This window comes from Ylistrum balloti, unplaced genomic scaffold (genome assembly GCF_031769215.1).
Source record: "Ylistrum balloti isolate Yb309-2 unplaced genomic scaffold, AGI_CSIRO_Ybal_v1 Utg371700, whole genome shotgun sequence".
Classification (NCBI taxonomy): Eukaryota; Metazoa; Mollusca; class Bivalvia; order Pectinida; family Pectinidae; genus Ylistrum; species Ylistrum balloti.
The window spans coordinates 351288-377928 of NW_026782857.1; the positions used below are offsets into that span (position 1 = coordinate 351288).

At 35.2% G+C, this 26641-nt stretch overlaps 1 protein-coding gene across 1 annotated transcript in view; it reads left to right on the plus strand.

Annotated features, from left to right (window-relative positions):
- Positions 1-6269: 6269 nt before the first annotated feature.
- LOC132563378 (QRFP-like peptide receptor) overlaps positions 6270-26641 on the plus strand; it is a 36404-nt gene continuing 16032 nt past the window's right edge. Inside the window, exon 1 of the mRNA XM_060228142.1 lies at positions 6270-6645. Within this exon, the coding sequence (XP_060084125.1) occupies positions 6270-6645 (376 nt within the window). The remainder of the gene's footprint in view (positions 6646-26641) is intronic.

The window sequence follows — 26641 nt, forward strand, 5'->3', positions numbered from 1 at the left end:
AGTGAAATACATCAGCTATGTAACTTTGCTACGTTGGCGATGAAGAAAGTGACGCTGACGCCTTTTGATTATATGGATTATCTTTCGGTGGTTTTACAATGTCGATTCTGTCGCAACAAGGTAATGTTCAGTGAAGCAAAATAACGAAATAACAAAGTGGAATATGTCACCCGCCATACGCTTGAGATGACTATAAGATGTTGATTACCCGGTCAATTACGGTAAGGTATTTGTGATACCTATCGTAAATGTACTTGATATCTCGTGTGCATTGACCCTGTTTTTGTTTTTTTGTTTTTTTGTTTTTTTTGTTTTTTGTTTTTTGTTTTTGTTGTTGTTGTGTTTTTTTTTATCAAAAAAGTGTTGTAATACGACAAAAACTTAAAGATAACGAAACTTTTGGAAAAGTGCTCCCCTGTAAACAGAATTCAATATATGTCAGCTTACTCGTAAGCGGATTCTGAGAAACCTGTTTGGTTAGCTGTTATGCTTTACCTAATGTCACTTCTACGAATATTATATAAATAACACATGTTGATTCTTATTCATGTGTTTAATCTGTAGCGTGTAGAATCAGAAGAATGGAGAACAGAAAGGTAATGTTCTTACTAATTCAGACACAATGATATTCATAAGACGACTTTGATGTTTTCTGAACAATTGCGATCCCTCTGGAATATTCGCGTGTGATAAAACCATTGTCCTTCTATTGCCGCCGATGGACGATACGACAACTTCAATCAGTGTTGGTGTTTTTGTGTGTATAGGGGTCTCCGTGGTGCGTGGAGGTATCCAAATTCTTGGGGGGCAATATTCACACTTCGGCGTCACGCAATATAAAGGATTAATTGCATATTCAAGTATATGTAAAACTTATTTCAAAAGGTTATTTCCCTAGGAAGTTCGATCTCTGATATTTTATGCATTTCACAGAAGTTGTTTGTGATGTTATTTTACCAAGTGTATCATTGGACAACGTCATAATGACACCGTCAACCAAATGACCAACCTGATCACATTAATATTGTCGACTGTAGTAATAGAATCAGCAGACGCCAGTGATTAGTGACTACATTGTACATTCAATCTGTAAGGGTTTCGCACCTCAATATTTCGGAAAGATATTCATCGGTATGGCATAGACATATTTAAACAGAAGTTTTTTTGGTAAAAGGAAACAGACGTTTTCTGGATAAAGCAATCTTTTTTTATCACGGTTTGTGCTTAAGATAAACATATTCTTAACATAGAAATACAACATAGATAATTAATGGTAAACATAGAAACAAAACAGAGGTTACAGATATGCATAATGCTAACCTGTGACCTCTTTCATTATGGAAAAAAGGAATCTCCTGTTAGCATCAAGATAAAATTGACTTGTATTTGCTCTTTAGTGCTAATATTTCAAATGATCATCAAGATTTCTTGTCGGATTCGAGGGAACGCAACTGTTCATAAAAATACAACACACAGACAATTTCGACCGTGTTTGTCATCCCATCGATATCTTTGCAGGCTTGGGCCTGAGCAGCAATAACTCACAAGTTGATCAGCTCTTGGTTGGCAGATCCTGTTATTGTCTTTCTGACATCAGAGAACGCCGTAAAGACCTAATTTGTGGTATCGACCGAGATGCAAATGACATATCATATCAAACTGGTTCCATTAAAATTCGCCTTGACTTTATTTTAATTCAAGTTTTAATAACGAGTAATTAGCAGGAATGCCTCCAAGCACCTTCATGTCAATAACGATTCTGTTACGTCACATGGTTCAACTCCATGCAACTTCATACCAATAACGATTCTGTCATCACATGGTTCAACTCCAAGCAACTTCATACCAATAACGATTCTTATACGTCACATGGTTCATCTCCAATCAACTTCATATCAATAACGATTCTGTAACATCTGATGGTTCAACTCCAAGCAACTTCATATCAATAACGATTCTGTAACATCTCATGGTTCAAATCCAAGCAACTTCATATCAATAACGATTCTGTTACGTCACATGGTTCAACTCCAAGCAACTTCATACCAATAACGATTCTGTAACATCTCATGGTTCAACTCCAAGCAACTTCATATCAATAACGATTCTGTTACATCACATGGTTCAACTCCAAGCAACTTCATATCAATAACGATTCTGTAACATCTCATGGTTCAAATCCAAGCAACTTCATACCAATAACGATTATGTTACGTCACATGGTTCAACTCCAAGCAACTACATACCAATAACGATTCTGTAACATCTCATGGTTCAAATCCAAGCAACTTCATACCAATAACGATTATGTTACGTCACATGGTTCAACTCCAAGCAACTTCATACCAATAACGATTCTGTTACGTCACATGGTTCAAATCCAAGCAACTTCATATCAATAACGATTCTGTTACGTCACATGGTTCAACTCCAAGCAACTTCATATCAATAACGATTCTGTAACATCACATGGTTCAAATCCAAGCAACTTCATATCAATAACGATTCTGTTACATCACATGGTTCGTCTTCGACATGTCGGATTTGATCACATTTGAGAAACATTGACTTTGACCAGGTCGTGACACATCGACTTTGTCACTTAAAGACACGTCGGTTTGTATCACGTTTGAGACAACTCAGCTTGTCCCCTGTTTTGAACACGTCGCTTTGTGTGCGCTGCTACAAGTTACTTCAATCAATTCAGTGATTTCCCAATAGAATACGTAGGTTCTACAGCGGTTAACAAAGAGAGAGCCTTGACCTAGTTTCTCTTTGGGGGTTTATAAGACTCTGCTCCAGAAAGTTTTCAGAGATTTTTTTTTAATTATTTCAGTGACATCTTTCCCTTTAAAGATTTTCATTAAACTTATCACATACTTGGTGGTCTAACACATGATAAGAATCTCCCGAATGTTTCAAGGTCATTAACTTACCATTTACAATAGCCCGTCATACTTCTATGTGTATTAACAAGGGAATTCATGTATTACAGACATTTTCTAGTTGTCCTTAAATCCGCGGGCTTTTTATCTAGCCGTATTATGTGTGTTTCTTTGTATATTTATGCCCACGATCTATATTGTCTTTTATTCTGACTGTTTGTCTGTCTTTTTGTCTGTTGTCAACGTTAAACTTGCCCATAACTATTGCACCGTAAGAAGTAGGGCTTTCATATTTGGCATGTGTGTTCCTTTTGACCTTGAGCTTTGACTGGCATTTGTAATGAAGTTAAAAAAATCATTACAACTATGAAGACATACGTGTTTAACATAGTGTGCATACAATTAGCACATAACTTACACAGTACAGTTTTAATGTCCCACTTCAGAGTTTTTATTGCAACCAGGGGCATAGTGTTTCATAAACACATCTTGTTTTCTCATAATTTAGGGCTTGCACGAAAATAATTTACCATGATACGATATACGATAAGGCTTTCGATTAAAAATCTTTCTCGAAGGGCAATAGATTTGAAAAAAATATGGATTGGAGATAGCTGATAGCGTCTTACCTTTCTCCGTGCCACAGCTGTAAGTATGATAGCCATAAGGTTGACCAGAACGACGTCATCATTGGACACCGCTTTTAGACGCTCGACCTATTGCCCTTATTCCTTTAAATTATTGATAATATTAAAATCTAATAAAATTTGAGCATGCCTACGATTCACATTGCAAATTCAGTCAGTTCTGTCATCTTAATTATTCATCAGAGAATCAAACGTCCAGTTGGAGTACAGCTAGTTCAGCTCTCAGCTTGCTGTATGACAAAGAGGTTAGATTGTCTGTGATACATAATTATTGATATTGATTCAACATTAGTGACACGTAACCTAGCATTAGTGTCTTAGAACACGACGTGTATTGAATGCGAGTTTACCTTCAATTGTCTTTCTTTTTGATGTCAAATTAGTCTTGCAGGACGCCTTGTTAACAGTTCAGTTATCATTACAGAAATACTTAACGCAATATGTACTTTATAAAATACATTGTTCAGCTGCTTTCAAGTTTGTTTCAATAACCAGTATGATAAAGTGTTACCATAGATACTGAGTAAAAAATCCCATGAGTAACCAAACTGTCATGTACGTACAGAAAAACAAACATGATGTGATTATAAAACACTATGCCCCCGGTTGCAACAAAACTTTGAAGCGGGACACTAAACTTGTACAGTACAAGGCATGTGCTAATTATATGCACACTTTGTGAAACACTGATGTCTTCATTGAAGTAATGTTTTTTTTTTTTTAATTTCAAATGTAGATCAAAGGTCACGGTCAAGGCCACATGGCCTGAAAAAAATTTGGTACCACAAGAAAGAAACACTAAGACCAAATATGAAATCCCTCCTCGTATGATGCTGTTGTTTTGGCCATTGTTACATATTTTAGATTAAGGTTAAAGGTCGCGGTCAAGGTATTATTGCCTATAGTTTTGATACCACCAGAAAGGCCTTGTCTTAAGGAACACATATTTGCAAAGTATGAAAGTCCTGCGTTTTACGGTGTAATAGTTATGGACAAGGATACACGTGACAACAGACAAACAGACAGCAAAACAACAATGAAAGTGCATGTCTCCCTCAACTCCATTTCGTGTATAGTTAACACCAGAATGAAAGCGGACTCTGTTTGTGAAATGATAAAATAAGAACTGTAATTAGGCGATCTAAGTTTAAATTCTGAAAGAAGTATTAAAAACATGCTAAATGTCGTGTTGGTTTGATTGCTACTAATGAGATTTATATCACTTAAGAACGAAATCTACATCCACATATCCGATTGGACAGTTAACGTCACATTGCGGTCATAAATATTAGTACAGAAGGCCGTGTGACGTCATACATGGTAATATGGCGTCATTATGGTAAACGTCGTTTCGAGATACTGAGGTTCAAATACATCATATGTCTCTTTGTTTGATGGACACGTACCATTATTTCTCTATATACGTTCTTCAGTTTTTACGTGTTTTTACGTGTCACTAATGATGTATGGGAGATACAAATACACATACTTTTCATTTACTTTCATGAGGATGGAAAAGTTCCTCCCTCTACACCACGGATCGGGAGGTGGGAGTTCTACCGCTTCTAATCTCAAGAACAACACGTAGTCTTGATCGCGCGACCCTTTAATGAAGTGTCTGTGTACTTACCATCCTTACAATCTTAAGTGTTTAGACGTGACGAGAGAATATATTGAAACTCAACTGGTTATGCATAGTACATCGTTATTGTGATTAAAAACAGTTGTAAATGTGTTTTACATAAATAACAATAAAAACAAATTACCATAATTATGAAAAAAAAATAAGTATATTTTTTCATGTTGTTAATTGTTTGCAGTTCCACATCATGTGTTTGTTATTAAGTTATTTGTACATGAGGAGGAGCCTTGGGCAATAAATTTATCAGGTACTTATCACACGTGGAACACTGCCATAGATAGGACGATTCGCTTCTAATTAATGTGATACAATCTACATCCCTTCCTGCTGAAATATATACCCCGTACGTAAGTAAATGTCGATTTCTTATTTACTTACAAAAACAATGCATATCAAACAATTTTGAGAACCAAGAGAACAGCAGTGTTATAAAATCGGGCTTCCGTTAATGTCTCTACAGTAATATCATCAACACGTTCGCCAACTTAAAGTGTTTTTGATTTAAATCTGTTATTATTTCAAGAGACGTGTTTTTAAGAAGTTAACCAGTGGGAGAGCGTCACATATACACCAGGCAATATATCCACGTTTGACGTAAATACAGATATGCATCATCGCTAAATGCAATTGTGTTAAATTGAGTGTGACGCACCCCGCAGAAGCGCTCTGCACTGAAACCTGTACTCGATGCCTACCATCTTTAGTTTGTCAGCATCACAGACGTGTACATACAGGACAGTGCAAAAACAGCGAAGCACATAACTATAGGCATTTTGGTGTCAACTACTATCCGCCAGTGTTAAAGAACTGTTAACGGAGTGATAGTCAGTGCTCGTGACAGCAGTCGTGCCTTACAATCAGCTCTGGTCAGGATGTGTGGGATTTGCTCACTCTGGCGAAACAGATGAAGGGAGACCCCCGCGAAGAACACTTGTTAGAGTTTAAAGACGGGGCCAGATAAAGCCAGATGACGTGGATCGATTCCTTAACTCACTGTGAGAGAACAGCTGTACTCACTATTCAAGGGCAATTACGGATGCAAGTGTTGCCGTTTAAATGGACATGTATATGAATTATAGTTTATGAAGAACTAATATGGCACTTTCGATGAATTCGTCAGGGAGCAATATGACTCCTAGTTCGGTAGACGAGCAGGACTATCTGGATTATTACGACTCTAGTATTCATAACTATCCATTGGCACTACAGGCACAGCCGTTTATACAGGTAGTGACCAAAATTTCTGTGTATGCTATTATCATACTGACCGCCCTGGTAGGAAATCTTCTCGTTATCCTAGTGGTGGTCAAAAACAAAAGAATGAGGACAACCACCAACTATTTTATCGTTAACTTGGCAGTGTCCGATCTTATGGTCATCGTCTGGTGTTGCTGGGTGTATCTTGTCGATGACCTGTCCGAAGGATGGATTCTAGGAAGTTTCTTCTGTAAATTTAACAGCTTTGCTCAAGGTAAGTCACCGTCAGTGAAAATGTACAGCATTGATGACAAGAATTTTGCTTAAAGTAATTTACAATCAATTAAATGATGTAAGATTGATTGTAAAAAAAGTTTTTCTTAAGTAATTCACAATCGCGAAATAAATAGCATAATAAAACTGTGAAAACGTGTATACTGTCGTGACATCTCTTTATGTGTATGTATATCAATTATGCATTGTAATGTCAGTTAAAATGTACACGAACGTGTCACAGGAAGATACTTATTTATTTATAGTTCCAGACGTAACGCAAGGCTGCTCTAGCATTTTTAGTGACTACAGGCGGATGTTTCTCTACAAGATAAATCAATACAAATTAATTAAAACAATAAAGCATTTCAGTTAAGTATTTTTTCACGAAGTATCTGAGTACCATTTACTTAACACAAACAACACTTATAGGCGGTAAAGAAGATCGGTTCATTATCCTACAGGGTCAAACCGATCTGTATTTCTAAGACACTTGAAGGCTTATTCCAAAATTGATCATTGGAATCAATAAATATTGATTTACGATTTAATAAGGATGGATGTGTTCATTCAGAACATTGGTATTATTGTAATAACTTAAGCATAAACTTAGAGAAGGCATCTCGAGGCAAGTATAAGCAGTCTCAGTGCCATTCATTATTCAGCAGACACGGTGAGAGTGATGGTCTGTAACAATGCTTGGTAGTCGTAGTGAACGGATAGCGAAGGATTAAACAGAATACACAAGTTGCTCTGTGCAATTACCGACGATGTACACTGTGCTACCGGACAGCTGTAAGCCATAAGAGATAGGCAATCTCATGCTAAAATTTTTATCTGGTACTTTGATAGCCTCTGATAAGTAATGGACTGATATTTCTATATTATTAACACAAGGAAATATTTTTCCTTGTTGGGTTTTCTTATTTTGTTGGAAGATGTTCTTTCAGCTGTGTTTTTCATATTATCGTAACAACATCTCGAGGTCAAAGGTCAAAGATTATTGAATAACGTAGCATGATTTACCATGAAAATTTATGTTTGTGATGATAAAGTCCTTTGTTTACAAACATTTTAACCCTTTGATATACGTTTTGCTAATCAAAAGCAAAGTTCGTTAAAATATAAGTAAGGCCTCGATGCCGTATAATACAGATAAATCCCAAAATAATTTAATATGTTTGTTTATCTACGTACGAATAACGTATTCCAGTTGAATATTGGTATAAATAGAATAATAATCGTTGTCCCTTTCTTGGTTAACTGTGTTTTGTTTTCGCATCAGGCTAAGTGTATCGAAATGTGTATGTATTTGTACTGGAAAGGTAACACAGGCCATATCGAGTTCTAAGATGTTATCCTGAAGAATATCCAATATGTGTTGTGTTTGAATAACTAGACATAGAAATGAACATAAACACCTTCTCTAGAACCCGATATGTAAGTTGATGAGGGATAGTATTATATAAGTCGATTTAGCATGTGGAATATTATTTCATGTATTTTACGCGACTTGAAAACATATTTGACGAAACATGGTCATTTTTTCGATTGTCTTGGTTTGTGATAAACCATAAGACGCTTTTCCTTACTGAGTACAAGGTCTTGTTATCATTGATTTTAATGTACGTCTTTTTAGGAGTCTTTTCGAAGATCAGTTCATTATTTGGCACAACTGTTTCTAATTCTAAATTTTATTTTAAAATGACATTTCCTTGCGTGTCTTTTGTACATCTTCGCCTTGTTAACTCACCTAGTCCGGTGAATTTTTGCCAAAATTTGGTCTGAAGAATTCTTACGTGAAGAGGAATCACTTTAGTATAAACGGTAGGTCTCGAACCTTTGGGGTCAGAGGAGCGGGACCCAATAGGGGAAATAGTGCAAATTGTTTAACATCCAACTCCTTCTGTAGGAATAATTGAATGTTGCCGCAGTTAGGTCTGAAGCATTCTTGGGTGAACGGGAATCAATTTAGTATTAACGTTGAGTCTCTTGGAGCCAGAGGGGCGGGACCCAAACAGGGGAAATAGAGCAAATTCAATTAAATCTAACTCCTTCTATAGGAATGATAAGATTTTGTCCATGTTTGGTCTGAAACATTCTTGGTCAAAGGGGAAATAATTTTGTAGAAATATTTAGGCCCCTGGAGCCAGAGAGGCGGGGCCCGATAGGTGAATAGAACACAATGTTTAAAATGCCACTCTTTTGAAGGACAGATAAATACAACAGCTAAACAAACAAACATTTACAAATTAGAGATAAAAAACCAACACATGAACAAATTACAGATGAACACAACAAATACACAAACCACATACTTACAAATCATAGATTTACATAACAGCTAAACAAACATTTACAAATCACAGGTAAAAAAAACCCACACTATATATAATCTATTAGATTTATAATCGTTTTTTAGAGGGAGACGATTGGGCTCATAGTGATGATATACAGGTTTGTAGTATTTTGTTTAAAACAATCTATCCTCAGACATCAATTTTCTGCTGATGTGACGAGGACAAACCATGGACCTGGATGATACCACTGTTCACATATATAACACTGCTTGTTATTGTCAAACTTTGGTTCTATGTTGATATAATAGACAATACCGACTCCTACGTTTAACTGTATGTCAGTATGATCTACTGATTGTCAATGTTTTGATTTTGTTTACTCAACTCAAGAGAGATCGAAAGTGGCATGTGGTGACTTTGTTGTTATTGAACGCTGTCTTCAAAAATATATATATGAAATGAAGAGGTGATTCCTAACCTCCTCTAGCCACAAAAAGGTAATTGGTGATGCCCGACGCAAATTAGTTACTAAGTTTGGGAGTAACAAGTTCAGGAACGTGCAATGGATTCAGAAGGCAAGGTGATACTAAACTGGACAATAACTAGATATTTGTCTGATGTGTGGTAATGTTATTATGATGAATAGATATCTGATGTGTGGCAATCTTAACTTGATAGCTAGATATCTGATATGTGTCAATCCTAACTTGATAGCTAGATATCTGATGTGTGGCAATCTTAACTTGATAACTAGATATCTGATGTGTGTCAATCCTAACTTGATAGGTAGATATCTGATATGTGTCAATCCTAACTTGATAGCTAGATATCTGATGTATGGCAACCTTAACTTGATAGCTATATATCTGATGTGTGGCAATCCTTACTTGATAACTAGATATCTGATGTGTGGTAATCCTAACTTGATAACTAGATATCTGATGTGTGGCAATCCTTACTTGATAACTAGATATCTGATGTGTGGTAATCCTAACTTGATAACTAGATATCTGATGTGTGGCATCATGATAACTAGATATATGATGTGTGGTAATCCTAACTTGATAACTAGATATCTGATGTGTGGTAATCCTAACTTGATGACTAGATACCTGATGTGTGATAATCCTAACTTGATAACTAGATATCTGATGTGTGGCATCATGATAACTAGATATATGATGTGTGGAAATCTTAACTTGATAATTAGATACATTATGTGTGGCAATCTTAACTTGATAACTAGATATCTGATGTGTGACAATCTTAACTTGCTAACTAGATAACTAATGTGTGGTAATCTTAACTTGATAACTAGATATCTGATGTGTAGCAATTCTTACTTGATAACTAGATATCTGATGTGTGGTAATCCTAACTTGATAACTAGATATCTGATGTGTGGTAATCCTAACTTGATGACTAGATGTCTGTTGTGTGGCATCTTGATAACTAGATATGTGATGTGTGACAATACTTACTTGATAACTACATATCTGATGTGTGGCAGTCTTAACTTGATAAAAACATATCTGATGTGTGGTAATCCTTACTTGATAACTAGATATCTGATGTGTGGTTATCCTAACTTGATAACTAGATATCTGATGTGTAGTAGTCCTAACTTTTTAACTAGATATCTGATGTGTGGCAGTCTTAACTTGATAAAAACATATCTGATGTGTGGCAATCCTTATTTTTTAACTAGATAACTGATGTGTGGCAATCTTAACTTGATAACTAGATATATGATGTGTGACATCATGATAACTAGATATCTGATGTGTGGCAATCCTAATTTTTTAACTAAATATCTGATGTGTGGCAATCATAACTTGATAACTAGATATTTGATGTGTGGCAATCCTTACTTGATAACTAGATATCTAATGTGTGGCATCATGATAACTAGATATTTGATGTGTGGCAATCCTAACTTGCTAACTAGATACCTGATGTGTGGAAATCCTAACTTGATAACTAGATAACTGATGTGTGGCATTCCTAACATGATAACTAGATATATGATTTTAATTGCTACTGGTTATTTTTCTTTAACTACATCAGTGTGACGGTAAATATTTATGTTCGCTGCCATGTTCAGTTATCACTGTTTAACGTCATATGACAAAAATGCAATTTGCTTCCATTTATTTTTGTTTTTGTGTCTCTAATCTGATCGTTTCGATCTTGTTTAGATTTTACGGGGTATGTTTTGTTCAGATAAATAACGTATTTACAGGACAATTTTTTGTTGTGTTGAACCATGCTAAGTAAGACAGGCGAGTTTTATAAGTGATTTGTCTCTCTAGTGAATTGTTAGTCAGGATATATATGGCAGTATAAGATTAAGTAATTCTGTGATCAGTCAATGAACCCAGCCATCACTTAGATTGTTGTAGCTTGGAAACATGTATCCCCAATGAGGTTTGTACAAAATACAAGTGAATAGAATTATGTCGATACAAATTAACTTATGGAAAAGTGATAACTGCCGCGACCCTCCATGACTCTTCGGTGACGCTGGAGGCCAGCACATTTCAGGAAGGGAATGAGGAAAAGAGTGTAATGGGACGTAAACAACAAAAGTGAAAACAATTTTTATGTCATTGGAAAAGTGGCACGGTTCAGATTATAAACATATACTTGTTCTTAAATCATCAGACATGAAAATTACAAAATTTATTGAGTATGGGTCTAGTGCATCTCCCAATCTAGATTTTGACTTTTGGATTTTCGACAGTCGCCTTCTTGGCTTCAAACTTTAGGCTCTTAGTATAACTGACAAGTCCTAGAAGGACGAAACAGCTGCATCTAACTCTAAATTTGTATTTAAAGGTGTTATTCACTTGTGTCTTTTGTAAAATTTTAGATCTCAGTTACCGAAACACTTTTTAAAAATTTTTGTTTGAAATCAAACATGAAATCTCTAGTTATCAAATATTGTCAAGATTTAATTAGAAAACTAATCATGTTCACATCAGCTGTTACAAACAAATTTAATTAAGATTTTGATTTAAACATATTTGAACGAAGTTGCGATCTTTATCACAAGTTTTTTTTCTGTCAATTTTCGAACAAAAAAAAACAAACATTTTTTTTGTTTTTTAAAAAAAAAATTGTCTTCAGCCGGTTACATGTTATTGGTTTAATGGTTTTAAAACGCAAATTCTGTGTGAATGTACACAATTTCAAGGGAAGTTAAAACGTCTTCTTACAATTCGTGAACACTTTATTTCGCGAACTTATCTCTTTAGACATATTTGCTCAAACGTGACTCCGCGAACGGTGGTCTGGAAATGACCTGAAATTCGTGAATGGATGGCTTTTAAATATATATACCCTGATATTGGTAACCAAATCAACATCGATATCATCAAGGGTTGAAATCGTAGAAATATTCGCGAGGGATTTGAATTCCCGATTGACTCTCCTCGCGTATTCACGCGAAAATAAATCCCTCGCGAAAATGAAGTGCTTTACAGTACTGTCCACTTACCTGACATTCTATACCAATGTTTACCCGTAAACTCATGTTAATATTGTAATTTCGGTATGGACCAATATTGGTGTTCGCGATATAATGATTCTGTACTTATTTTACAATTATAGGTAATGTAAACCATCTTGAAATATATTTTAATCTACTCTTCAGACTTTTTTGAAAGGCATTACATGTACATGTGAATTTTAATATTTACCCGTGTTTGATTACAAAAGCCTGGCGTTACACAGAATGGTTCACACATGACCTCTGCAGTATGACCCCATGTAGCCTCTGTAGAGTGATCCGATGTAGACCGGTAGTCCTGCAGAATGGGTCTGTCTGTCACGTAACTGCTCAGAATATTATCTTATTACACGTGTTTCTACAGTCCCTGACTATACAATATATATATAAAAAAAACCCCAGAAAATGTAGTATATGCGGAAAGACGTTATACATCTGTGTACATAAGAAAATCTGTCAAAAAAAATTGAACAATTACTGAGTACTTCTTTGAATGAGAATTACGAAGAGAGAAAAAATCTAACATCCATACCAGTATCATAAATCACTTCAACAGACAAGCTCATTTTGTTTTCTGATGAATCTGACGCGATGTTTTTGCAGTAGGAGAATGTGGAATGGTACACCACTGGGATTATCTGACGATGTGGTGTCAGACTACGGTAGGATGGATGTACGTAAGCATTCGTTCCGTGTATGTTGTTAATATAAATCACATGTATTGTTATATAAAGGTTGTAATTGGAAAGAATGTGGTGGATAAGCTTTGTGAGTTTCTCAGTGATCACATGTCGGATCCAAGCAAATTTATACACATCTTATATCAGTATTTGAAAAAAAATGAATTTCGCGGACTTTTGCGTTGGTTGCGATCAATTCTTGCTCATGTGTGAAAGGCAGAGTATCACTTTGGGACGGGCGAAATATCATTTTATTGTGTATGTGACAGGTTAAATATCGCTCAGTGACACTTAAAACATCATGTCATTATGTGTGTGACAGGCGAAATATCACTTTGTGACAGGCAAAAAATGATTCTGTTGTGTATGTAACATGCTAAATGTCACTTTGGGACACACAAACTATCATGAAATTGTGTGTGCGATTGATACAAAACAACAAAGAAAATATCAACATGTGCACAGAATCGTAATCCAAACTTAAGTTCAATACAACTCGGGTAGAATAAGAACAAAAGAAAGATATGCATGGAAACTCCTGAAAAGTTCAAGGAGAATAAGACCATGTGTTGCGGAAGTTTAAGCGTCTTCTGCTTCATCAACGACACCCACCACGTAAATCTAACTAAGTAACGTTACATCTCTAAATGGGAACAAGGTAAACAACAACAGAACCAACAGATATATTAACAAGCAACAAAGACGTCCGACTCAAGTAAATAAATATTTCGATTGGCAAACGTCTTTTTCAAGCATGCAATTTCTCTTGATATACCTCACAAACACTGTTCTTAAGCGAACACGCCTTACCTTGGCATGCTAGCCTTGCTCGCAATGCGACCAGGACAAATCAAATAAATGTTAAAAGAACTGAAAGACTGCTCAAACTGTACAGTAAGTGACACTATAATGAAGACTAGATACAATTATGTAGATTTGATGGACAACGGTATCAATGTTATACACAATTGCATACCGCAGGAAATTTGAAACAATGAAATTGTCTTTGTTCGATAACCAGTGTTGTTTGACTCTGTGCCGGGGGATTGCTTTGTCTAGACCTACGACACGGGACTGTGACTTGGTGTAGTTAAAACAAATGCAAATGTACACGAATTAATGACTCGTGGTTGTACATCAAACATTATTCCGTCTGAACTTTCCTTTTTTCCAATATAACATACGTCATATATGGGTTTTACAATCCAAAATGGTCATGCATAAAAGATAATCTAACTGTCAAAAGAGACACATTCATATGTATAAGAATTGTGTCCTGTATCACTGATCTTTCTTCAAACGTTTTCAAATATCATATAAGAGCTGAAATTTCAAAATGTATTGCAGTAGTATTTTCAAAATAAATCGATCTTATCTATCTCAGTTTTCAAGGATTGCGTCCTATTCAAAGCTGCGATCTTTTCCAGATGCCGTTAAAAGTAAATCACATTTTTGGTTTCGAGTGTTTTACCTATCAATTCATCAATATATGTTCGAATCGGCTTCTTATCATCTACGTTAAAGTCCCTCTTCATTGTTGGTGAACTGTATTCTCTCATTGATAACAGGACCATTCCTGACCCTGGAATAGAACTCTTTATTACTGTACTTCTTATTTACCTTATATATATACCGCACCTAAGAGGAATGATTCTGGGTTCTTTGCTTTAATTGAGTTCAGAATATTAATTGTTACGCTTGTAAAATATCTAGAAATGAAAGAGAAAGCATCCTATATCCTTTACTTGAGTGTTGGTAAATTTATTGATTTTAAGGTTTATAGGTAAAGTCCTTATTTTTTTTCAAATGAAATTGATCTTGTAAATACAAGTACAAGACAATGAATTCCTAGTCAGTACACACATTTTATACATATATCAGGACTCGTGGATTGCATCTTAGCATAACAATTAAGGTCATAGACAGAAAGTCGAGTTGAAATGATGTAAGATCCGAAATATCACATATGTTTAGGTGATAAACAGAGCTTTGTGGAATATATGGAAGGGGATTATGAAGAAGAAATTTTTTATCATGCAGTATAAGTAGAGTAGAAAAACAAGAGAAAAAAAAATAATGTTGCATCATACAATGTGTTTCTATTACATTAAAAATGATGAATGGGGATGTTTAACATTTATTTGTTTAAGGAAAATACCTTCCCAATCTCCTTTGTAAAGAATCAACAACCATACAATGCTATAATTACATAAAAACAATGAGAAAACAACAACATGTCAACATTATCATAATCCAAACTCAAATTTAATCAAACTGGAGCAAAATATGAACAAAAGAAAAAAATTCATGAAGACTTTTGACAAAAAAAAAAAAAAAAAAATACAATGAAAATAAGACCAGGTGTTCCTGAAGAGACGTCGTCTTCTGCTCCGTTGTAAATCCAAGTGAGAATTGCCACGTTCCAAATGAGAACGGAACCAACAAGAAAATTAACGAGCATCAAACACGTCAAGCTTCATATAGCACAAAGAAATAGAATGGTATGTTATGAGATCAATATGACGAACTTTTCCATTTTCTCGTGCTAATGTAGGCTTTACTTAGGCTTTTCAAGGCAAATACAGTGTAAAAGAAAAAGACAGAAACGATTGATGTTAATTCTATAACAGGATTGTAGCTGTATTAGTGAAGACCAGGCCTGAATGAGTATGTCAGAGTGTTCCCTTCCTTATTATATATGTCAGTAACACAGAGACCATAGCGATCTGTCTTTGTTAGTCGACTTTGCAGAGCGGTGTAGTATTTGTTTTCATCTTAACTCGATAAAGTGACAAGTACATGTTGTTTTTCATTCTTCAAGGTTGAAATGAGACGAAAGTCATGTATATCTTGTTTCACAACGAAAGAGAACATACAAATACTACTTATAAAACATATTTTTTTATATTTTTGTCCGACGGAAAAAATAAAAAAGATCAAAACATGAATTGAAAGAAATGAATATTCCAGACTGAAATTTGATGAGACCAAATAGTACAGATAGATTATTCTGGGTCTCAGTGTTATTCTCTTTTCAGATAACTTTGAAATGGAATTTAAAAACACTCATACATATGCAAGCTACATATCGATGTTTGGCATACAGACATTTCTTGGCCGTTAAGGAATTTAGAAATTCTTTGAACATAGAACATCTCCAGCAATAAATGTCCCTAATAGTACATCGGCTTTCCTTTTCTGTATTTTAATTACGAAATGATTTAGTATCACTTCAAATAATTTCGAAACTAGAAACGCAAATTTGAATTCATATTTATTTATCTTAAGATAAATTACTTGTTTGAAGAGAATGTTTCATTACATAATTAAACGGTATAATACGCTTGGACGTCGAATTCGGGAATTCTTTCTTCTCACAAACATTATAGTCCGTTTCACTATTACTGGTTTTGTCAGGCCTAAACCAGTATTTTTTGTGACAGTGCTGTTTAAATGAATAAACTGTTAAATAACATAAAGTCAGATTTATCATGACACACGTCAGCTACCTAATTAAGTAAGTTCCTATTTCCCTGGTTCATTCTGGTTAGTTTACAACGTTCATAGTCATTAGGATTATCAGAATATACTTAGTTTCTTATTTACCGTTAATCTTGATCTACTATTGCATAGTCAGTTTCATATTTCTTGTTTTATAAAATATAAAATATTAAATAATTTTGTGGGTGTTCTTTTTCCAAGAACATGTACATGAATCAACAGAGTTATGTTGTGAGTTCTTCCAATATCGACTACCCACCTGCGCTTTGTGTGTCTCTCTCTTGGCCGACATGCTTTTTTTGTCCAGTTATAAACCTGATCCCAGAACAACTTGTACCATTTAACTGTAAACTTTTAAGTGGCTTCATTAATGTTTAGTTTGAGCTGAGAATGTGTCGGTATTTTTTATTCTCACATATATGATATGAATAAAGAACAAATGAAATTCATAAGTAGTATCTAACCATAAAATTAATGCACACGAAAAATTCTAGGAAACACCACGAAGTTTTCCCCCTGGGAATATTCCATAATACAGGATATGGAAACCTTCCGATGATCTTCAATCAACCTTTTGGGCGGTGGAACCAGTTTCTTTGTTCTGTTGTTATCCCATTATTGATGATAAGAGAAAACTTCCCTCTGGCTCTGTTCCTGCCTAGGAAACACATGAATCATCCGCTACAGGTTTACTATCTCTGTTACATGTCCCTGGTTTAGACATACAATATCACAATTGTCTTGCGCAAAACACGATTCTACAAATCATACAATTACGGACGAGTACATTACCAATGAGAAATATTTGTAATGTATATGTTATATATCTCAAGCAAGATAAAAAAAAGTAATTTTTAATCTATTAATTCAATAAAGTATAGCCGGGACAACAAGCGGGAGATAAAGAGAACCAGGTTGGAGGCATTAGATGTCATAGATCTGAGATACCAACTTTGATGTTGGAATTAAACGAATTTCTTACATGGACACATCTTAAGTCATTCCAATTACGTGAGCATATTGGTTACCGTTGTGGTATACAAATATAATTTTACCCGAGTTTGATATATATGTTTTTGCCAATATGTTATAATGTTGTAGCTTTAAAGAAAGCCACAGTGATTTATATCCATCAACCCTAGGATTAAATTCTTGGTTTTCTCCCGAAACCTACCGAGTTTAAACTGTCACACCAGGTTACGTAATAGACGTGTTAGAACGATGTTAATTATCAGAATTCCAAACAAGATCATTGTGATTTTAATTCAAATAATAGTAACAAAATAGATGAAATCGTTTAACACTTGGTGTTAATTAGTTAATAGTTACAAGTTTAACAGAAACCTAGACACTCATGTCATGACTCATGTCGACAATAAAACTACCTTCCATTCCGGGCATTTGTTGATCAAATCATTAGAATTATTTGAAGTGATTCGCGGTGGAGTATCTTTTTTGTCAAATTTAAACACGGGCGAATATTTAGATATTTGTATTGTGGCATTGTCAGATATTTAGGTAAGAAAATTATTTCAGATTTAATGTTTTAGAAACCTTCCATGTGTGACGGTCAATTGATGTAAAACCAATGGTGTTTAAAGCTGCGATCTCGTGGACAGTAATAGTAACAACAACAGCCTGTTAAATACTTGACAGCTCATTGTGATACTTATCCTTTAAGCCAAGCTACATCTGTTTGTACTTTTCGTTCTATATATGACAATATCTAACTTAATATGTTTATGCCAAAGGACGTGACGCGTTACTTTACTTTTCATTGTGAACAGTGAATTTGAACGAAAATTTGTTTACCCATTTACCTAGAAATAAATTGCCAATCTATTGACCAGCCTGTTACAATTAGTACATACAGGTAAAAGCATCAGTATTAACATCGAACACTACTTCCTTTATTGTGCATGTAAAGTGGATATAGGTATATTTCACCCAGAGACGTATATAACGCATGTGGATTATACTTCTCTAGTTCAACGCAGCCATATACTGTACCATCAATGTTATGTTGTGCATATTATGGTAAATTTATCCGCTATTTCTTATGATATAAGTATAATCTTATATTGTCTTGAACATCTTTATTTTATAAAACACGTGTATGTCAAAAAGTTGACACTGTCACTGTATTGGAGTACTGGTTATGGTCAAGTTACAAAATTAACCGATGACTTGTTAACGGCCAAGCTACAGAATCAGCCGATGAACTGGCTACCGAAAGTCTTGATTAGGGATGCGATATCAAAATAGTCAAATGATATAACTTTTATCATATGACTTTTTCTTTAAAATAAACGAACCACACACCTCATGCAACTCGACTATTCTTGAGCAAGTTCTTCTAAAATTGCTTCGCCATCATTAGTCCTCGTTGCCATGCTTAACTGTTTACGTTCGCATACAACAACTGCAGGTGTGTCACTAATAAATGTAACCAATCCGAAAACGGCACCATCCGTAAATTTGAACGGGGGCTCTAAATTATTTTTCGTTAAAAAAACGCATTTCTTTCCAGGCTAACAATACTTTTGTTCGAATCATACAGCAATAAGGGACAAACGGAATCGGAAAATAATAATAAAAAAAGAATAATTGAGAGGGGGTGAGATGTCACTCTCTAGGGTATGTGAGATCACTTAATTTGGTGTGATATCACCCGGGCTAATATGAACTTTTGGAAATTTAAGACTTATCCCACATACAAAAATTGTGTTATCAGTAGGAAACATATGGTAAACATTTATCTAACGCATGAGTGAAAAGATATACATCACTATCTGAAAACACTTTGAATGTTTATCTTAAATGTTAGATTGTGTAGTCTTTGAATAACTGTTGTTTGATACACGTGTCAAAGGAACAAACAGAACGGAGCAAATGTTTGTTCAGCGGAAATAACCACAATTATTAGGGAACGATCATATTGGGCAGCAGCAATGGCGCAAATGGCATCAGGTTCGGCGGTCTGAGAATAATGAAAATCACGTGCCGACTACAAATGTCGGTCTTTCAGCCAGGTGGCCGGCAACAGAACCGGTAGATGAGAGAGTGACAGCCGACAACACTATTGTAATCCAATATGGGAGATATAAGTTAGGGCATTATGACCAGTTTGGTAATATCATTAAGTTAGGCTAGGAAGAATAGGATTATATGGCGTAAACGTGTTAATCGTGTAGGCGGTAAATTGCGACTTGTTTTGGTGACACACGCTGGGAAAACTTCAACTTGTATCGATAATTATTCCTGTTAAATGTCAAAATAGTTTCGTTCAAAAGTGAAAGGTCATGGAAGGTATTTAAGTATGTAACAAAAGAAAAATATTTCACAGAATTCAGACAACACATAGCTGATTTTAGCATAAGATAGTATCTAGGGTCTTACAGGTCACTTAATCAATGTTCTCTTGTTGTTTAGTGATGTATCTACAGAAAACAGAACAATCTGCGAAAATAAATAATTCAAGGAACAGGTTAGGTGTACAAAACTAATCAATTCAAATTGAAATCAACACAGTTTGCCCCCAGATGCCATCAGGGTTATCCATACCCTGCGCCACCAAATCTAACGACTCAATCCCACCTTTTGTGTTGGTAAATAAGTCAATCAATATTTAGTATAGATACCAAAATGATAATCAAAAGCTTTAGATTAACTGAATGTGATGTTGTTACTGTTTGTAGGGCATTTTGTACTGTTTCTTGTTGGTTTGAATATTGTACGACAATATAGGGTAGACAAAACGAAGGTTATGAACAAAATCCTTGATGCCTTATTAAACAAAAAAAAAGAAACAAGTGAGAAAGTTAGATCGAGAAGAAAATTGAATTTTGTCTAACTAAAGACTCAAGGTATTGCTATGTATTTAGACATTTTACCTGATGACGTGTCTGATAGACAGTCAGACTTTGCCACACACTGCTTTCTCCGTAAAATCCTTTGTGGAATTTCAGATAAAACACACACTAAACAGTCTAAACAAATGTGTGTTTGGTGTTACGTAGGAGTTTCAGAGTATCGCCATCTTTCATATTGAATGATATCAAATCATCACAATTCAATGAAGCGTTTATTTAACTCAGTATTGAAATAAAACTGAACCCGAGTGATTGTATTTCACTATGAAAAGACAAATCACAAATGGACATGGTTAATTTTCAAATTTAAAAAAACTATAAGGTAAAACAGATTTATTTGAGTTTTGTCTCATTTTTTTTTCAAATAAACCTTAATTTTGATTACGGTCCTGAATTAATTGTCAAAGATGACGATTCATATCTCAAAAAGAAGACTGTTCATATTTGTGGAGAAGGTGATGATCACACAAAGCCGCATAAGGGAAGCTCTGTCAATATCATAGATTCCTGTCTGTCAGTGTTAAAATGGAACTCTCACAGAATAAGGCTCGAAACCGATTCTCTCAGCTCTGTAAAGCCTGTTTCCTTACTTAATTATGGTACAAACCCTAAAGTGTTGTCGATTTTAGTGGTGATGTATTACGTTCGGTCAGTGATTACGTTTTGATTTATCAAAGTGCATTATACTATAAAGCTATGCATGCGCTGCCCTGGAAAGAATCGAGGATTAATTTCTTGTGACTTGCTTCAGGGATATTACAACAACTACTGTTGTGCTTATCGCTACAACACGAAGGTCTCGGTGATATCCGGCTTTGCTGTGTTTATAGATCAAGCTTTCTCATACTGCTTCCAGTGTCTGTGCTCTTCAATCTGATCTATTCTGAATATCGAACTCAACGCATTGAAATTAAGGAAAATACAACACATTTGCGCGTTTTATGAAGCTAACTCATACATTCTAACTTTCCGCACTCCTGATTATCGTACATCCGATAAGTGAACAATTTAAGGTTATGAGGAAAGCATGAAACATTTGAGTCTTCTCTTCATTTGATGCAGGATAGTGTAGTTTGAGTCTTCTCTTCATTTGATGCAGGATAGTGTAGTTTGTTTGACAAAAATAATCGAGAAAATTTAATGAGGTGTTTTTCTTTCGAAGATATGATTTAATTGCAAGCATTGTTGATAACAGCGATATGAACACCAGTGTAATTGACAAAATATGTTATTATTGACAAGTTTGTCACAACGTTAGACATGTCGATAGGAGCGGCATATTTTGTTTGTGACAATGGGCGTCACAGAAATCGTATGAAGCGCTGTTAGACTTGAAAGTATTCGAAGAAATCCTGACGATATACATTGATATGTGTATAAACTTACTAAATCGGTTTAATTTTGAAGGATAAATTAAGCCACCATAACAGAGAACAACAGAACTGCGATAGGTGTCCCTTTCAAATTGACGCGCAGACAAGAAGGTCGTTAGAAATTGACGACAATGTCCACTTTTTTTTTGTGTGAAACTCTTTTTGCTCTGCAATATCGTTAAAACGTCAAAAACAATTTTCCTGACGATTGATTAAGCTTCAGGAATATTGTAATTGCGAACATCATTTATTATACTTGCAAGATACGATCGATTTCAATGGGGACGATGAAATGTACATTTCGGGCTCAGGCATTTTGTTGACAGCAGTTGGTTTCGATGCATCTTATCACGTGACCTTCCTCACGAGTCACATGATAAGTATCGAGACGTGGGAGGCTTCATGATAATTATTTAGATGTCAGATTTCATTTGCTGATTTACTTTGTTAAAAGTATAGGTTATTTTTTTCAATTACGTTTGGGAATTGAGACTGACATGAATGTTCTTTTTGAAATGAGTCCTTAGGGAGAAAATAAATAACAGGCCCATTAAGCGCATTAATCTCAATTGATTCTTGTGAGATAAGGATTTCCGATATTCGCGTCAGAAATTTATATAAAAGTTATTTAAATCATGTTACACCGTAATCTTGCTTGGTATAACACTTAGCTCGGTTACTTTTTCAGTGAGAGAGTAATGTTTACGACGATTTAGTGTGCTTCGTTATTGTACGTTGACAATTCATTTAGCGCTTGGTACGTCGACGCTGCAGGAACGTTGTACTTGTGTGTTGAAGATAAGGTACACTATATTCTTTTGTGTTTACAATAAAGCCAGTTAAATTTTTTAAAAGTTGAATCTTCGTTCAGTCAATATAATCTTGCATTGATTTAGACAAGACTTGTTTTAAAAACTGATAGTGTGATGTATTGTTCGGATAATTTGAAATGATTCGACAATATTAATGTTGTGTGCAGTACAATAACCATGGGTTTAGATCGATAGGAGAGCACTAATATCCGACCAAAGATAAGTTTTTAAGCCAGACCGATTCCTCTTTTTTCCTATCATTCAAAGAAATCGATAGTCTATGTTTGACAACACACTGACAGAAGAATGCTCGCCATCGATGTTTCATTTATCTTGTAACATTGCCCTCCTCTCGATAGTTGCATCCTAATTAAAAAAAGAGTTCCGTTCGAAATTAAATCCTGTCGATCGAAGTTCACATAGCTTGATCACGATATTGTTTACCATGTCTGTTTCGGGGGAAAAAAACGAAAAAAGGATGAAATGAATTCTAAGGTTGAAGAGCAATTGAAAAATTCCAAAACAAATGTAAAACCTTTTGATATCGGATCGTACATAAAATCAAAGTTCCAAAACAAGTGTAAAACCTGTTGATATCGGATCGTGCATCTGTTGATATCGGATCGTGCATCCAATCAAATCGTTTATACACAAGTAAACCAATAGATGTTTATTTGAGTTATTGTTGCCCTAGTAACAGCCAGAGTCTTTTAAGGACGTGCCGGGTTTTGGACGAAAGGTGGAGTTCCCGGAGGAAAACCACCGACCCGCGGCCAGTACCTTTTGACTGCGCTACGTAGGTCTCTAACCCACGATCAAGAGGTGAAGGGTTAGTGATAAAAACGGTCAGACGCCTTGACCTCTCGGCGATGATGGCGAATGGAGGGAATTGCTATATTGTGTTACGATTTTGCATTTGTACAGGACATATAGCATTAAGTTTTAATCTTACAAGGGGACATAATTACGGAATCAGGTGACTATTGTACCCACAACAAGAAAGTCATGTGACTATCGGACAGGTAACAACGAAGTCACATGACTTTCAGATAAGATAGTGACGTCAATTTATACAATGAAATAACACATTTGATCAGTGACAGCGAAGGTTTTTTTTTCTTTTTCTTTTTTAAATATTTGCTAATTGTTATAAATAGCTTATCGCAGAGCAGGCGTGCTTGATTGGTGATAAACACATAAATATCAGTTTCTCAAATCTTCTAAATATAAGTAAATACTGTGTATTGTTTACATGTGGGAAACCAGCAACGTTGTTTGTTTAATGAAGAAATATGTCTGAAACTGAGTACGTTCTGATAAATACACTTTCGATCTATCAACCCTGGACTCAGGGAGTGCAATACCATTATAGAAAGGTATAATGTTTGAGGGATGCCACACGCGATATTTCTATCAACTACTGGCTCTATTTGTTTGTTGGTGTTCTTCCTTTTCACAAAAATAAACAAGAAGCGATGTTTGACAGATGTGAGATCAAATGTAACGCGCTGTAGGTCGTTCTCCTACACGGGGAGCGTGACATGTGATTACATGAAATTTACTCATTCTCGATCAGTCTCCCACAATCACGCTCACCACTGTTACACCAGGGCGCTAGAATCTCCTAAACTATTCTATAATATCGACAGCCTCATTTCATTGTTACACTATAACGACACCCAGGTGTGTATTTTGTAAAACCTAAACGTACAACAATAGGTAACCATATAATGGCACACTTTTGATTACAAAAATGAATCCAAATAAATAGATAGATTGATGAATAAATAAGAATTATTTATAATAATTTCTACAGCGTCTCTCTGTCGAAATCATTCCTTTATTCCTGTTTGGGCCTTGTTTAAGTCGGCCTGGTTGAATTTTTACGATTCTATTATACTTTGAATCCACAATGGACTTTTTATATCAAACAAATCACACATGCAGTTCCATTCATATCCTTGCATTTATTGTTAATTGTTAAGACCACACATGGCACCACAGAGAGATGAACATTAGCTGTTTAGTATCGACGCGGATCTCCTTTAATGTGGTTCAGGCATACAAAAGAAACACAAATGGTTAAGAAACTTACATTACAAACTGTTGTAATAAGAAGCGGTATTGAAAATTAACCTGTCCCTGACAGGATTCGAACTAGTGACCCTTCAGTCTCTAGCCGGACACACTTCTGCTCAACTAAACGGAAATTCTCATTAGCCATGGCTAGTAAAACAGTCTGTATATTATCAAAGTAAAACAAAGCATCTGTTTCGTCGTTCCATGAAGAAAACGACCGAAGCAAATGCTATTCCACATATGAAAGTAACACTAGTTCAAAATTTAATAAAAAAATATTATCTATCGAATTTTTTTTATACATATACATACATAAAAAAGAATTACGGTGAAATATTTGTCTTGAATGTTTGTTTACGAAAATCTTTATAAGCCTGTTTTCCTTCATTACGTAGTTACTTTACTAATAAATAACAAGGATAGTGTTATAGTGGATGGTTAATCGGTAACTCGGATTGGCGGCCTGAGACTATTTGGGTTTGTTGATTGTGGAAAACGATTGAGGCGACCGTCAGTCCGGTCCGGAAATTACAATCTCCGATCTCTAGGTAACACTTGTCCAGATGGCCAATGCTGACTTATGACTCCAATAACAACAAACAGATCTTCAAGTGTGTTATGAACGTAGTACACTTCATGAGGTAGGCGTAGAGACACTCTACTGAATCTGATTGTTTGCCCACGATTTTCATCAATAAACGTATGATATTGAGTGTAGCTCGTTATCCTTGGGACGCCGTACTATGTATGTCATATGTGTTGACGTGACGTCATGGTCTGGCTGTTATGCAAATCGTCTATTTTCCGTAAATAAAGACATGAATTCGAGGGCAACGAAGTGTTGAGAATTCAATAGGCATTAGATCATTTAGAAGATATAAAAGAATAAAAGCCATTGATCTTTATAACCTGGTTTGTTTCATACTCAACGTCCATCCAACAGTGCGCTTGTTTGAGCTCTCCATGGTACGTAACATCACCTTTAGGGTATGGTAATTGTGACAACAATACGTTTAACGCAGCGATGCGGTGTTCTTGTGAACTAATTACACTGAATTGATTACTGAAACGCGAGTGCATTTTTTTTTCTTCTGATAAATACGACAGGAATGATATGTCCACTCTAATACTTGGGACAATTTGAATAGAAATTAACAACAAACTTGGGATATCGTTTTTGCTGAGCGCTCCATTACGGTATTAAAATGATCGGGTCAATAAACTGCATCTGACAACAAATAGCTAACATATCAAAGTATCAAGGCCATCGTACATATCGCCATTTTTTAATTCGTTCAGGATTCAGCATTTACTTTGTTTGGTCAATGGAGTCAATTTGCAATATTATAACCAGGATCTGCCTTCCGTAAATATCATATTTGCATATGTAACACAAAAGCGTCAATGATGTCAATGACCCCGAATGAACCTGTGACGTCATGAACATGATGTCAAGCACAATAACGCGACCCGGAAGGTCAATAAAATTTCATCTTATTTTGAATATTACTGACGTCAAGAATTGTTTTGAAATATTGAATAGATACGTCTCTATATTATCATGATTTTGCTTAGTTTACTACTGTGTTTGCGGGGGTGTATCTTGCAATACTTTTAGAAAAATTAAATATCCCCTTCACTAAGTCCGCTATGCGTCACCATTAAAACTCAATTTTCGACAGAAAAAAACACAGTCAAGTAACTGGTAACAGCTTTAGCAATTTTTTACTCTCAAGGTATCTACTTTTTCCAATTTAATTAAATCCTCAAAAATAAGATAACCTCGCAAATTTCAACATTTGCAGTACATCTTTGTAAACACAACAAGTTCATCATAAGTCTCCCCATTAAGACATCACTAATTAACTC